Here is a 15,099-nt window from a genome sequence, read left to right on the forward strand (position 1 = left end):
ATCAACAATCAGTGCAGATATGATTGCCATCTGAATTTGTGAAGATTTAAACAGGTGCGATGATATTAACCTTGACAAATTGCAAAATATTTTCAACTGACAAGAGCCAGTATCTTTTGGACAAAAAAAATGAAGATTCTGAGACTTCGAAATATCTGCTGTGATCAGGTAGTTAAAGTCCTGTACTTTTTCATTTTGCAGTAAAAGTTTATCAATTTTAAAATCAAAGCCTCCCAAAGGTACTACCTTGTGTTTTAGAATGCTTCTGGGCTCTTTTTTGTTCTTTTGGTTTCTGAGCACCTGTGATGAACAGATGCAATAGCTAGGAAGAGAGCTTTTTTGGTTTGTTTTCTTGTATTTGGAATATTCTCCAATTTGACCTGTGGACAGAACTCACTCAGGTTCTGCAAAAGTATCTTTCTATTCAAGACCAGATCTGCAGAGTCACAAGATCCTTGAGGGCTTTTAATCCATCACCTTTTAGTCCCCATGTTCAGAGCATTCCTGCTGCTCTAACACAACCGTCTGTGTGTAAGAACTAAGAAAGTGCTACTACTCTGTTTCTCTAAATGTAGATGAGTTTAGATAGGAAGAAAAGGTGTTTAAAAATCAAATCAGCAAGCTTGAGTTGGAAAAAGATCTCAGATTCATCCAGTTGGATGAATTTCCAACTCCAAATGTCTTCTTGAAAAAGTCAGTCTAATGGCTTAAATGTTAGGTTATGTATAGTTACAGTAAAGTACATCAGAGTATCAGGAAGGTAATTAGTTTCTTTTTATTCTTCTTGGTGCTTCTGACATACTCTTTATGCCAGTACAGATTTGCAGACTTCCCTGTGGAAAATGCTACAATTATTCAGGAACGGTTCAGCTGTTCCTGACAAATTCCATTACGTGTTTAATGAATTTCTGTATTGGAAATTCAGGTTCTGCTCCAGGAATAGCTGATTTCCCAACATGTATGTTATAAGATTGCATTGCTAGAAAAAACAGTATATTATGTGGTGGGGATCACAGGCCTTTTCTTGCCTGAGTTTCTTTCTGTGCGTGTTTCACCTATTATCTTTTCAAAATAAAGGAAAATTGAGATCTCTGCCCAGAGGAGCTTCTAGGTTATTTCTGCAGGAATTCTTCTGTAAGGACTTGCTTTTGTTTCACACCGAGAGTCTCCAGTCTGAGCTAGCTTCCTTTTTTTCTTCTCGATGAAATTGAAACTCAGAATTCAATGAGTTCCATAAAGTCCTACCAGTCCTGGTCTCCCAAAAGTCCCTGTGTTGGAGTGTGCTGTGGTTTCCTTCTTGCCCACCTGTCCAAGGCCCTTTCCACTAAGAAGCAAGTACTGTGGCATTTATTCTAAGAAGCAAGTACTGTGGCATTTATTCTGATTCTTCCTCCAAGATGGAGGCAGGATACAGCCAAGAAGAGCACTAAATGCTGGGAGGGGATCCATAACTTTGGGTGACATGCTGAAGGCTGTGGAAGATGAAGGCTATGGCCTATAGGGTCACACTCTCTGAGGCTTTAAATTCCATGTTGCTGTTCAAATTAAGGGCAGCAACAAGCCTGACCTCTGGATTATAATAATGGGGACAGAACACTTTTCTCTTTCAAAAGCATTTTCACACCTGTATTTGGTAGCATGCCTTGGTATTTCTAGATGAATGTACATGTTATTGATAGAGCTGGCAATTTCAGTATGAACCTGTGAGCAAACGGTGGTGTGGCTTGAATTTACTTCATCTTCTGTTTTCTCACAAAAGAAGAGGAATAAATGTCTTGAAGAGTACAAGCTATGGCAACAGAAATAGGTAACAGTGTTTTCCTGCTTGTTCCTCAGCATGTACCAGGAGGCTATGACACACTCTGAGTAATGTGTGAATCAATACATACAGGTAACCAGGGCAACCACAAAGCCCTGGCTGAAATGCAAAAAGTAGATTTGTTTTGGGCAGCTGGGACACACAGACACACAGGTCCATTAGGCTCAGTTTATCCTAGTGAAACGAGACACACAGGGATACAGGCTCCCTTAGGCTCAGTTCATCCCAGCACACAGTAGGGGTGGGGTGGGGCTGCTACTGACCCCTGTATATCCAAGGTTTCCTGCAGGAGCAGTTTGTCACAAGGCTGTGCTTCTATGGTCATTCCTTCTCCCACCAGAAGGCTCAAGCATGTCTGTGACAATGTGTTATCTCCACGCAGGAATTCTACTTCTCAAAACAGGCAGAGGATGAGCAACAGTAGACATAATAACTGGCATTTCCCTGCACCAAAATTCTTAGTATTCTCAGCTGCAAGGTCACTTTGAGTGAAATTATTTCCTCCTTAACAAATCTTGTGGGTTTAACCCTTTCCTCCCAACACCTGCAACAACGCGTACCTTGATTTGCAGAAAGTTGAAATTATTTTAATGCATTTGGAATTCTGGGAACATTCATGTTCTCCTTTCAAAGAAACAGGACATCCAGTGACTCTGGTGAAAAGATGTCAATTTGCTGCAACTGAGAATCTGCTGCCATGATTTTCTTTGTATTTAATGAAGTTCTATGTTAATAAATAAAAAAGAAAATAATGTTTCAGGGTGATGTTGTGAGAGAGGGCAGTAATAACTTTTCTCCCTCTCAGGCAGGAGTGTTGTGCTTGGACCATATACAGAGAATGACAGTGTTTGAGTTCTCTGACATGAGTTCTGCTTTGGCTCAAGAGAGTTCATCTTGAAGACAAGGAATGGCCTTTCTTGTTCCCTATTTCCATTGTAAAACCATGTGTGGGTTATGGCATAGCGTGGGACAATTTAGGATGTGGGAGATTCAGTTGTTTCTTACAGAAGTCTCTCACTCTCTGTTAAGAATCATTCTGGGTTTCCTAAGTGCCTGCATACTTCTTTTGCTTGTCTGTCCTTGCATTTGAGATGTTTGAGAGAACTCTTTGCAAGGGTTTTTTGACTCTATATGCTGCTGTGTCAGGAAGAATATGTTTGCTCTTTAAGCCAAGAAATTTCAGTTTCTTCTTAGGTGAGATGGAGGTTTAAGTTATAAAGATGTGACAGCATGCCTCTTTAATGTGAGAAGAGAATGAAAGAATGGCTAGTAGGTGAAATTTGTGTCTGGTTTCCATGACATTTGAAAGCCCTGCAGATGTACTTTCTTCAATAGTTGAAGGTATCATTCCTCTGTGCAGAAAGGATTAAGAGAATTCGGGGGGAGGCCAAGCAGTGGGGTGACCAAAGGGATTAAATTTTTGAAATATTATGTGGAACTAGAAAAATGTATGCTACTTGAGAGAAAAGGCCAGTAGTTTCCGTAGCTTTTCAACCTTTTCAGTTAAAGTTGTGTCCTGCCTCTCATAATTCATCCTGCTTTCCCTGCCATTTGTCTGCAACTCTTGGTGATAAGGACTCTTAAATACCCTACAAGAGTTTTTCCAGTTTATTTTCTCACTTTCAGAGTGAATAATAGATGGATTTGTGATTCTTTTCTATGCAAGAGTTAGGATTTATGGTTGCAGAGTATTCATGAGAACTTAGAGTCAGTGACAGAAAATATTAAAAGTTGACACTGGTAGATGAACATGTTCAGATACATAAACTGCAGTGGGATAGAAGGTGTGCATGGGATGATTTTGTTCCTAATTTCCATGTGGGAGATTTTTTATGTGCTTTTATGTGTAAGGTATTTTAAACTAGTTCATATTAATAAAAATCTGGACTATTAAAATATGCTGTTTTCAGCTCCTTTTTTCCAGAAGTAAATTTAAACATGTTTAACATACAACCACTTCTTCTCAGTGAAAGAAAAACTCAGCATATTATTTTCCTCCCCAAAATGGGCCTTAAAGATAAGTAATTTTGCATATGTTCTACATAAACAGAACACGGCAGAATAACCAGCAACTCAGGTAAAGGTGTCTCTTTGCAAAAGAAATCTATACTGTGATGATTTACCCAAATGCAAAATCCGTCTGCTTTAAGACACATTGTTTTCCAAACTATTACTTTTGTGCTTATACCGACTTGCTGGGCATCTGTTCAAGAAAGTAAAACATAATGTTATTGCTTTCACTGGTTATTCAGGAAAAGGAGGATGTTCTTCCAAGGGATATAGCCATATTTGTGAAAGACAGTGGAATAGTGTAACCTTGCAGTTAAGTCTGCAGAATGTCACATCTTTAAAATGAATTAATACTTTTTTTCATCTTAGGTTAAAATGGACTCTAAGAGACCTGGCAGATTTGTCTGAGAAGTTCTGCTGGTTTCAATCCAGCCTTTTAGGCCAATGGTCAAAGCCAGATTCTCAGCTGCTGTGATTCTTCATAGCTCCTCTGGGAAGCTACTAATTGTGATTTTGTTTTCAATGGCCAGAGTTCTGTAGGTGCTTTCTTTGTTTTATTCTGGTAGCATGTTCATAGTAAGTTTTATAAGGTGTTGTTCTTAAGCTGTTTAGCTGCAAAAGTTTATGAGAACTAACAGATTAGATGGAAATTCTCAGTCTGTGCCTTTCACAGCAACTGTTCTTTTTTTTTTTTCACAAGTACAATTGCACCAGGCTTAACTTGCTGGAGATCTCAGGGAAAATAGTCAGGCATTTTGTAAACTCTGCACTTTGGTAATGGCTGCCACAACAATGACTAAAAGGATGAAGATAATAAGTGCTTCCTTCTTGAGCACTAATAGCTATTGCAGCACTTTTCATCAATTCAGGTAGATAGCGTGGGAGGGGTCACTCCTTTTTAAGAAGTTATAAGAGATTTTTCATCGCAGTTAATCTCTTAACTGATTATTCTTATATCTAGGTGATGCATCAATATTACGGCATTGAACATTTCAATACTAGCATTCTAGAAACTGTAATCTTTATGAAACACTCCTCAACTGTGCAGGTACATATTTTCAGAATTTTACACAAAGGAAATGGGGTCCAGATACAGGCTCAACGGAAATGCAGATGAATTCTTTGTATGAAACATGTGCTTCATCTTCATGTATGCTTGCTAGTTCAGGTTTCCATTTTCAGTTTTTTATGCCATTAGACTGGTAAGAAGTTGGTTTGTGGGAAAAAAGAAGGGATCATCCCCCTCTATTTGGCACTGGTGAGGCCACACCCAGTGCTGTGTCCAGTTCTGGGCCACTCACTGCAGGAAGGACATTGGGACATGTAGGGTGTTCAGAGGGCAGTGGAGCTGCTGAAGGGTCTAGAGCACAGGTCCTGTGAGGAGCAGCTGAAGGAGCTGGGGGTGTTTAGCTGGGAGAAAAGGAGGCTCCTTGAGGGACCTTCTTGTTGTCTACAGCTACCTGTAAGGAGGTTGCTGCCAGGTGGGGGTTGATCTCTCAAGTAGCAAGTGATGGGACAAGAGGAAAGTGCATCAAGTTGCATTAGTCGAGGTTTTAAATTTCTTCATGGAAAGAGTTTTCAAGCATTGGACCAGGCTGCCCAGGGAAGTGGTTGAACACCCCTGGAGTTATTTAGGAGGTGCACAGATGTGGCAGTCAGGGACATGGATTAATGGTGGATTTGGCAGTGTTAACAGTTGGGCTCAATGACCTTAAACATATTTTCCAATCTAAACAATTCCATGATTCTTTTCTAAGTGTTTAATGATTCTTACAGGCAGCAAAGGGAAAATATCTGTTCTCAGAAAGAGTCCTGGAACTTCTTTTGTTTCATAGAGATACAGACACAATACTTCCAAGAGGTCTTCTGGTTACAAAGAACGTTTACTTTTACAGAAGGTCTGGAAGTAAAAAAAATCTTTTGGTTGTTTAGTTGCTCTTTGGTTGCATTTTTTGTGCGTTTTTTGTTTACAAGGCTTTGGAATAAGAAAGTTTTTGTATGATAGCATATTGCACCATTGTGACCTATTTTGCTGTATAACTTATTCACTATACCAAAAACATTCATGTTTTCATTATGTTTTTGTTGGGCATTTTCATTTGGTGTTTGTGCTCATTGTCCATGAACTCTGACACCTTGTAAAACAAATCATTATTCCTGCCCCAGACCTGCAAATTGAAAATGCCCCAACTTTTTAATTCATACATTTCTTCAATCATTAACTGAGTCCCTAGAAATTGAATACAAAATTATATTGAGAGGGTTGCTAATGTATCACACCCTGAATTGCTCTCTCTCTCTGTCTTTGAAACTGCAGCTTTAACCTTTTCAGGGCAGAATTTTCTTATTTTGCAGTTTGCTAAAACACAGGGAACATATGAAGAAGTGTCAAAGGAAAATCAATTATAACATTAGAAAAGAGGTGTAGTAAGAATGCTGGACCCCAAACTTTGTTATAGCTGCACTTAGGTAAATCTTTTCAGTTTTGTTTGACTGGGGAGGGGGGGGTGTGATTTTGTTTGTAGGGTTTTTTGTTAGTTTTTGGTGTGTTTTGTTTTGTGGTTGGTGTTTTTTTTTTTTTTTTTTTTTTTTTTTTTTTTGTTTTGTTTTGTTTTGTTTTGTTTTGTTTTGTTTTGTTTTAATTTATTCTGAATAGTTACTTGTTAAAGACCAACTGAAATGTCCAGCTTCATTCAGTCATTTCTATAATGCAAAGACTTGACATGCTACCTCTCTGGAGGTTTGTTTGATTTCCAAAAACTGTGATTGAAGAATGGCACTCAAATATTTTACCTTTTAAAAAACACAGTCACATAGAAAGACTTTTGTACACATTTGTTTATCCTTAGTTACCCAGTTTTCCAAATGTTTACATACTATCAATAATTCTCCTTCTCCAGAGAAACACGAAAGGCAGTTGAATTTCTTTGGAGCAACACACCTCCTTTTTCCATCCTCCTACTGTGGAGTTATTTGAATGAGAACCTAATTCAGTGAACTCTTGCAATAAGTTGTCACAGCTGCCTAGCTAATTTACTCAGTTGGACATGATGGCAAGGGGATCTTCTGAAATGTTCGTGAAAGCTGAAAGAGCAAGAACTATTTGTTACTTTCATTGTATTTAGTTATCTTCCTATTATGGGCAAGTCTTGCAACCAAAATTTTCAGCCTTCTCAACTGACGTTCCTCTGTGAATACGTTTCAGTTTGAGGAAAAGTGGCATAATCCTCAAAAATGCAGAGTAGTCACTTAATCTAAACAGTTTTCCCAAACTCTCTTTAGAATTTTTGAAGCCTAGATGCTCTTTATAAAACGAGCCTCTTGACATCAATTGCCAGTGGTTTAGAAGTTGATTGTAAGCATCCCTTTGTGGAAACTCTAGCAGCTTTCAATGATGCAGACAAAAGACAAACATTTACTATCAACATAATCTGCATAGACTATTACGGAGTGATTTTTTGATCAATGATAGATATCAATACAATGTACATGCAGTTAGGAGGTGAAAGAATTTCATACCTCTGGGATTGTCTTGTTTTCTTAATCAGCAGATGGTTTTAAAGGGCTGTGTGTTCCTGGTTTACCTCCTTCACATTCCCAGATAGGATGGTGTGACAGAGGCTGAGTGGCAATATGTTACCTGTGGTGTAGATGGAGCCTTCAGCTGGTGGAGATCACCCAGGTTCCGTCTCTGTGTGTGTGTGTGGTCACTGCAGAGCTGAGGCTTTGGGCTTGTGGGGACTGAGGTGGGCACCTGTGGCAGCAGCTCTGCACTGGCTGCCAGGACCCAGGGGCAGAATATCTGTCCACAGGGGAGCTTAGCTGAGCTTGCATTTGCAAAGAGCCGGCATTCCTTTGGTTGTGCTGGAGCAAACAGCAAGGCTAGGATATTGCTGCAGCTGTTACAGAACACAGAACAGGTGAAGAAAAACAAAGAAAAACATCAAAAACAAAGCATCCTGAGGAATTGCTTGGAAACATTCACACATTTGTTGCCTTCTGCTTCTGTCTCAAGACCTGCATAGAGATTTTGATTGCTGGTCTAACTGTCTGTTCATCAAGTGGGTAGCATAGGATGCTCCCCAGCTCAGTAGACTAATACGGGGGAAAATCCACATGTTCATATAGCATTTTCTGCATAGATTCTTTTAAAAGTCGTCATTTATACCTCTGGAAATAAGCTAAAGCCTTGTTGGTTTGGGGTTGGTTTGGTTTGGTTTTGGTTTGGTTTTTCTGCTTGGTTTTTTGTGGGAGGTTTTTTTTTTAATTTTTTTTTTTTTTTGTGTGTGGTTTTTTTTTTTGTTTTGTTTTGTTTTTTTGTTCTTGTTGTTGTTGGGTTTTCTTGTTTGTTTGGTTGGGGTTTTTTTTAGGGTTTGTGGGGGGTTTTTGTGGGTTTCTTTTAATTCTTTCATATTTTTTTCTTTCTACCAGATTTTATTTACTTGCTTATTTCTATCTCTCCAGTGTCATTCTGTGCCTTGGTCAGAGATTTTAGGTAATTCTAGAAAAATAAGCACAATTCTGAGGTGTTCTACAGGCTTTTTTGTTTTGTGTTTTTAAGGAAGTTTTCTGTTAGTAACCTAATTTCACGTTTTCTGTTAAATGGCTGCGGGGGGAGGGATGAGAGCTGTCCGTGAATGAGCTGTTGTTTCCAATGGGTTTGAGCTTCTTTCCCAATGCTGGGGAGCAGTGCTTTAAAGAAAAATTGTTTCTATTCAGGTATGCTTTGCAGTCAGAACATTCTAAGGATAAGGACTTGTTATGCTGTGTAATTTGTGAAATGTATCAATTTAGGTAAGCTTTCATTTGACACTGGTTTTTTTGAGTCAATACCATACAATTTCTGAAGGTAGCTGCACTGTTGAGGACTGTTCTTGTCATCAAGAGGCTCAGTGGATGTGGAACACCAGGGCTACTTCCAGTCTGATTAAAGGCTTAAGTACCAGAAATGGAAAACTTCTAATTGCATAAGATATTTATTGATAAGTATCTGCTGCTTCTTTTCTCTGAATGATTCATTTTAAAGCCACTGTAAGAGCAAGACTTTGCTACTGTGTAAATATTTTCCTATTCAGTAACTCATCTGGAGAAGCTGGAACCCTGTCAGGGATGAGGAGACAATTCTGGGGAAAAAATACTTTCTGCAATGTCTTGAATTATATCCATCCCACAGGCCGACAGCTGCAAGCACCAGGCAGAAAGTCCTCAACAGAGAGTACATTTAACAGGTTCCTTTGGGGGCTAATATTAGTAAGTGAATTATCATTTTGCCTTCATACAGTAGTATTGTATTAAGGGCTCCCAAATGGTAATTTAATATAGCTGAAGGTCTTTAGAAGGTTTTAATGGCTTCTTAAGTAGCTAGAAACTGATATATCCATCCCTTGGACATAAAAATAGCTGGTATGAGGTATGAAAAGGGTCTTCAGTTGTTCTGTCTTCACTTTGGCCTACTGATGGAGGGATTTTTCCCAAGACCTGAAATAACCCTGAAATGTAGCAGGCTAGTTTGCAACAGGCCGACAGACAACTGATGCCCAGGATATGGACCTTTGGAGCCTATTCTGATAACATTGCTGTAGGGAAAGCATTTTTGAAGGTTTGAGCATTAATTTCTTGGTGTTTTTAAAAGCTAGACAAACTTGTGTCTTTCTCATGGAAGAAGAGAAGGATGATGTCAGGCACTCAGAGTGTCAGAACACTGTTTGTGGACTTGTTACATTTTTGGTTCCTTACCCAGCAGATCACTCACTCTCAGGTACTTACTGAAAAGAAGACTTGATTTAAACAGCAGGTTTTGTGAAACACTTTGAGCTAGGGGCATTTTTCTCCATCTGAAAAGGCAGATGCTCACTATATTCATTGTTCTGATCATCACCTGTGCTGAGTGTGTAGGTACATCTGCTTTCTTTTGAAGGCAAGGGAGTAAAATTGTCACCCTCCACCTCACAGGTGAGTTTCCTTTATCAGAATCTCTCTCTACAGTCTAAAGGAGATGCTCACAATACTTTATTTCTGTTGAAACAATCAGGCAAAAGTTTCAAGAAGCAACATTCATCTATGCTTTTGCAAGGTTTGATGCCAAATCTGAGACATACCAATAATCCACATTTAAAACTGCAAGGCTTTCGTTCACATCAGTGGATGCAGCACTCCAGTGTTACCACCAGTGGAGCTTTTCCTTGTTAACAGTTTAAAGTTACATTGGAACAAACATTCCAACAGGCCCTGCATCAACCAACAGTGGAGGATTCTGCCTAACTTCTCACAAATTTAAGTATAAAATCAGGGTCACATTTTGAAGCGGAAATCCTTTTATTTTCTTGAATAATTGCAGTTCTGGTATCAATCAGTTCTTCTTTTATTCTTTCTCACATCAGAAGGATTTGTGTTCCCCAGCTTTTGTGTTGTGTTTTGCACCCTCATGGACTCTGCATTCACCTTGCTTGATACAGCACCTGCCCTCACAGTTTGCACCAGTGCTCATAATAGGAACCTGGGGACAAAGATGCACAGAACAGTGGTGGACATGGTCTGGCTGTTACCAAAACAGACTGCCAAAGTGTCCAAGACATGGTTGGTTGATCTATTTGTTTCCCCTCTAAACTGTGGCCACCTGGGTACTTCAGGGACAGCAGATGAGAAACGGGTCCTCTTAATATCAACAAGACCTTGCCTTCTGTATGACATTAAGGAAAGTTAAACTTTCCTGAATTGAAGTATCTCTTCCTGCCTTCTCAGGTCATGGGGACGAAGTGTGGCTCTTTGCTTCCCAAGAGCATTCTTAATGATTTATGAAGTCAAAGATTTTGCTCTTCACTTGCAAATAGTGGCACACATGACAAGTTGGGTATAACACAGTCATGTGTGCTGATACTTAGAAGGTGAGAAGATTTTGAGGTTTATGCTTCTCTCTATCTCAAAAAGACTTGTTTGCATAAACCTTGTTTTTATGCTGACAAGCTGATATATTACTGTGGACATACAACTTCAGCTGTTAGCTGATAGAGAGAAAAACCACAGTCATCTTAATGCTGGGAGATTTGTCAGTATTAGAAGAAACAGATGGCCTGGAAGAGAAAAGATTAGAAGGGGGAAAATTTGAGTATTCTAGTTAGTAGTTAGATCAGTTCCAAAAGCAAAGAAAAATGATTCATTGTGCATTTTGAGCATAAACTTTTACTTTTCTTTGATTTATGAAGCATCAGCTGGTTTCAGTCCAGTATCAGAGAGCTTACACAATAAGACAGTCTTAATTAGTCATTTCAGTTTAAATTGGCTGGAGTTTTGATGTTAATTGAATTGTTTTCCCTTTGCAGGGACCTCAGGGGCCTCCAGGACAAAAGGTATAGTATAAACAACAATGCTGTGAAAGTGATTATTCGTCCTGTGCCAAATTGCAAGCAGAAAAGGTGAATGGAATAAGCTACTGTAGACTGCATTGAATTAATTAGCTTAGGTTCTGAATTTTGTTTTTGCAAAATGAAGCCATATAATGTGAGACACATTATATGAGATTTCTCATTTCCCCCATCATAAGAAGTTCAAGCAATGCAGAACAGACTGTTTTCAATCTGCCTGCTTAACTTTCAGGTGAAAAGGTCACTATAATTTTCTCATTCATACACTGGTACGATTAGGAAACCAAAGTTAAAACCTTGTGAAAGGTGGGGAGATAAAGTTTCTGATTAAATGCATGTCTTTACTGGAGTAGATCAGTGCCATATGACTAAAGAATTGACCAGCAGAAACAAAGGCTGTAGGTGTTGCTGATAAATAGTGCTTGGCTGGTGGTGTTCAGGTGGTCTGCCCAGTGTCTTCCTGTTCCTTCGGTAACCTGAGACCTGACTTCCTGGGAATGCCTTCAGCATTATTTACACTCATTAAAGCTGACTGCCTCAGTTTGATTGAGTGAGTTTAGGATTTATGGAATTTCACCATTAAAACAGCCCTCAGAATATCAGCAGTAACAGCTAGTCAGTGTTACTTTTCCGGCATCTGACTCACATACCACCAAGGTGAGTAATTTTCTAGCTGATTTCAAATGATTGAAAAATTGTATGAAAGATATTTAATAAAACAGCTATAATTTGTGTAAAGGTTAAAAAAAAGAAGAAAGAATAAGTAGTATTGATGTATGTGAGAAGGATGCATGCTTCTGAGATGATGGTCTTTAGAGTGAAGCATCTGTTAAAATGAAACTTTTTTAACAAAAGAAAGAAAAATGTGTGATGTGTAAAAACATAATCCCAAAATATACAAATGGGTGGAATTTTGGTAGCTGTGGGCTATATAATGTTTACAGGCTGAAGGAGGGGACTATCCTTTGTGTTTGGCAATGCAGGAATGTGTCTCATGTCTAAGTTGCCATTATAAAGCTGTACCCTAAGAATTGTGGAGAAGGATATTCTGCACATACATCAGCAAAACCCACGTGCTGATGAACCTTTGAATATCTGATAAACATTTACTTATCACAGTCGAATCAGCTTCATTTTACATTTTCTAACATCCTGTGTTTCATAGGAAAAATAATCAGCTGCCACTGAGAGGAGGAACTGTTATACATGGGATAGTTTATTGAGGCTGATGGTTTAATGCCCTCCTGAGCTTTGCCTTCTAGTTTTATAGAAAACTGAGACAGAGATGTGAAAATGTTCTTTTGCAGTAGCTTACAGCCATGACCATGCATCCAGCAAAAAGAGACAACAAAGATGCCAAAGTAGAAGCTTGGGGAGAGCTTTGTGAGTCATGGAGATGTGCTGGGATGCAGTTTACTATTTCTCACAGATTCAAAGCTCTATTACTAGCTCTTGGGGCGTTTTTGAGGCCCTCATGAGTTCCTTCCTTTTCCTGTTTCACAGAATTTCCCAACTCTATTATTGACAAATGTGTGCATCCATTTTGGACAAAATTCCTTTGGGTGTTGGTGATAATTTTAGTGACACTTCTAACCAAAACAGAGAGGGAAGTGCCATCCAGCAATTCTTTCAGGTCCTTTGCTGACCAGCATAATTTTTATAAAATAAGAGGAGAATGCTGTACAAGCAGATGTAGCTCTCCTGCTTTCCTCATGCTTTGTGTTTTCAGTACACTTCTATAGCAAGTTGCACAAGGTCCTTCGAAAAAAAATATCCGTCACATAGAAACTTTAAGTATGACAGCTTTGTAAAAAAGATCTCTCCAGTGCTATGAGTCTTTGTTATTTTTTTCCTTCTTTGTCCCTTTGTCCCTGTATTGACCTTTTAATTTTGATTGCACTAATTTGTTGCAGTTTAAAAGTGTATCTGTAATTTTTACTGTCAGACTGAATCACTGCAGATTATCTCTTAAAAGCCTTGAGATGGATTTGTGCCACAAGTTATTGAGCTTGAACGATGCTTTTGGAAGCATTAATAATTTTGTTCAGGTACTGTATTCAATTGCATGGGATCAGTCTCAAAACTTACTGAGAGCATTAAATGGCATAGCATTTTAATTCTTACATTTCGTACGAAGCAACCGCAACATTACAAAACATCAGCTTGAAGCTTGTTTCTGGAAAAGTCCATACTTTGGAAGTCTTAAAAATGTACAACATGAGAATATGTCTAATTAGTATAAAATCTCAACTGAAAGGAGAGCTCAACTTGGATAAAAATGAGTTCTTGAAAATTTTATTGCACCTACAATAAGCCAAACATTCACCGTTATTTCTAAATACTGTATTATGAGATGAAAGGTTTCATGACCTGTTTAATTTGCTAAACACTGGCGTCTGTTTCCCTCCAGGGTTCTGTCGGAGTGCCTGGTGTTCCCGGGAGAGATGGACAAGTGGTGAGTTCTCTGACTTTTTCAGCACTGCCATTATTTATGTAGTGGATTAAAGCAATTTTGGGCTTGTTCACATGAGCAATATGGAACCCTATATCCAGAGCTGTGGTTTCAAATTGGCTGCATGAAAAAGACCGTATAATGTGCTTTGTGCTCTGAAGTATTTTTTTTCTAGTTTTACCTGGACAAGCAGCAAATGTAATTAATTAAGCTGAAAGTCTGGTGTTCAGATTTGATGATGGCTGACAGGTTGTAGAAGGAAATGCCTATTAATAGTATGTTACTTTGGTCAATATATATACAAAGGGTTTTTTAACTTTTTGTTAACTCAATCCCACGGTGCAAACACATCGATATTGGGTATTGATATGGTACCAATACATTGTTAATACAACCTATAAATAGAGAAGTAAAAAGAGATGGAAGTGCAGCTGGAGTATAATTTGAAATTGAAATTTGGGGATGAAAACACAGAGGAATAAATCAAACAAATATTTTTGAACACAACCAAAAGGAAATGCTAATTTAGGCAAGTCACTGTCATCTCTCAGTAAAGTCATAGTCCAGAACAGCCTTCCATAAGGAGAGGTCACAATAAAGCAGCAGGGCTGTGTTACAGCATTGCTAAGGTTTCTTGGCAAATCTTGGGTGATGAAGTTTAAATAGTATAGCTCCTTGACTGTACAGAGTTTAATCCATCTGTTGTTCTCACAAGCCCTAACATTTCTAGTGAACTTCAAAAGCACTGGCAAGGGATGCCAAAAGGAAAATCTATGATATATATGTTCACCAGGTTCAAGCTGCAGCAGATGGTAGTGTATAAGGATTGTATTAGACAATCCTCTCTTCTGCTTCCCTCACCAAGAGCCCTAGGAATAAGTGTTAAGATGTTTTAAACAATTTACTTTTAATTCTTTTTTTCACAAAAAAATTTAAAAAAAAGGATATAGTGTTTCTAATAGCATAATACATAGTATTAGACCTGTGTTTTGAGTGATTATAAGAAATAATGTAATAATAATTTATTTCACTTCAGTGATAGCAATGGGAATTTATTTTTAAACTATTCGAAGTATTATGAGTAATGTGAAACAACAGAACAAAAAATATTTAGAATTAACTATACATATATACACACATATATATGTAATACTAGAATTTATAAGAAAATAATATGAAACAAATTTGCATTAAGTCCTCAGATTTTTTCCTTCATATTTTACTGCTGCATTCAGTTGCAACAGGAACAGTAGACAGTACTTACCAACTGAGATGCTGTTGCTGTGCATAATTCAAGTAATTTTTATGGCCTGACTGAAATGCCAGTGAAAATTTACTTTGTAGCATATCTTTAGGAGTAGGTAAGAAGACTGGATGGGATGACGTTGGAAACCACTTTGAACAGAACAGGACTGATGATTCATATTTTATTCAAGAACTTTTTAAAATAGTAATCA

The 15,099-nt window shown here is 38.2% G+C and overlaps 1 protein-coding gene across 2 annotated transcripts in view; it reads left to right on the forward strand.

Annotated features, from left to right (window-relative positions):
* The window catches only part of COL25A1 (collagen type XXV alpha 1 chain), a 294,554-nt gene that overhangs the window by 213,889 nt on the left and 65,566 nt on the right, over positions 1–15,099 (forward strand). For both annotated transcript variants that reach the window (XM_083861172.1, XM_083861173.1), the window contains exons 11-12: positions 11,149–11,175; positions 13,601–13,645. In XM_083861172.1, the coding sequence (XP_083717298.1) occupies positions 11,149–11,175; positions 13,601–13,645 (72 nt within the window). The remainder of the gene's footprint in view (positions 1–11,148; positions 11,176–13,600; positions 13,646–15,099) is intronic.

This window comes from Zosterops lateralis (assembly GCF_965231275.1).
Source record: "Zosterops lateralis genome assembly, chromosome: 5".
Taxonomy (NCBI): Eukaryota; Metazoa; Chordata; class Aves; order Passeriformes; family Zosteropidae; genus Zosterops; species Zosterops lateralis.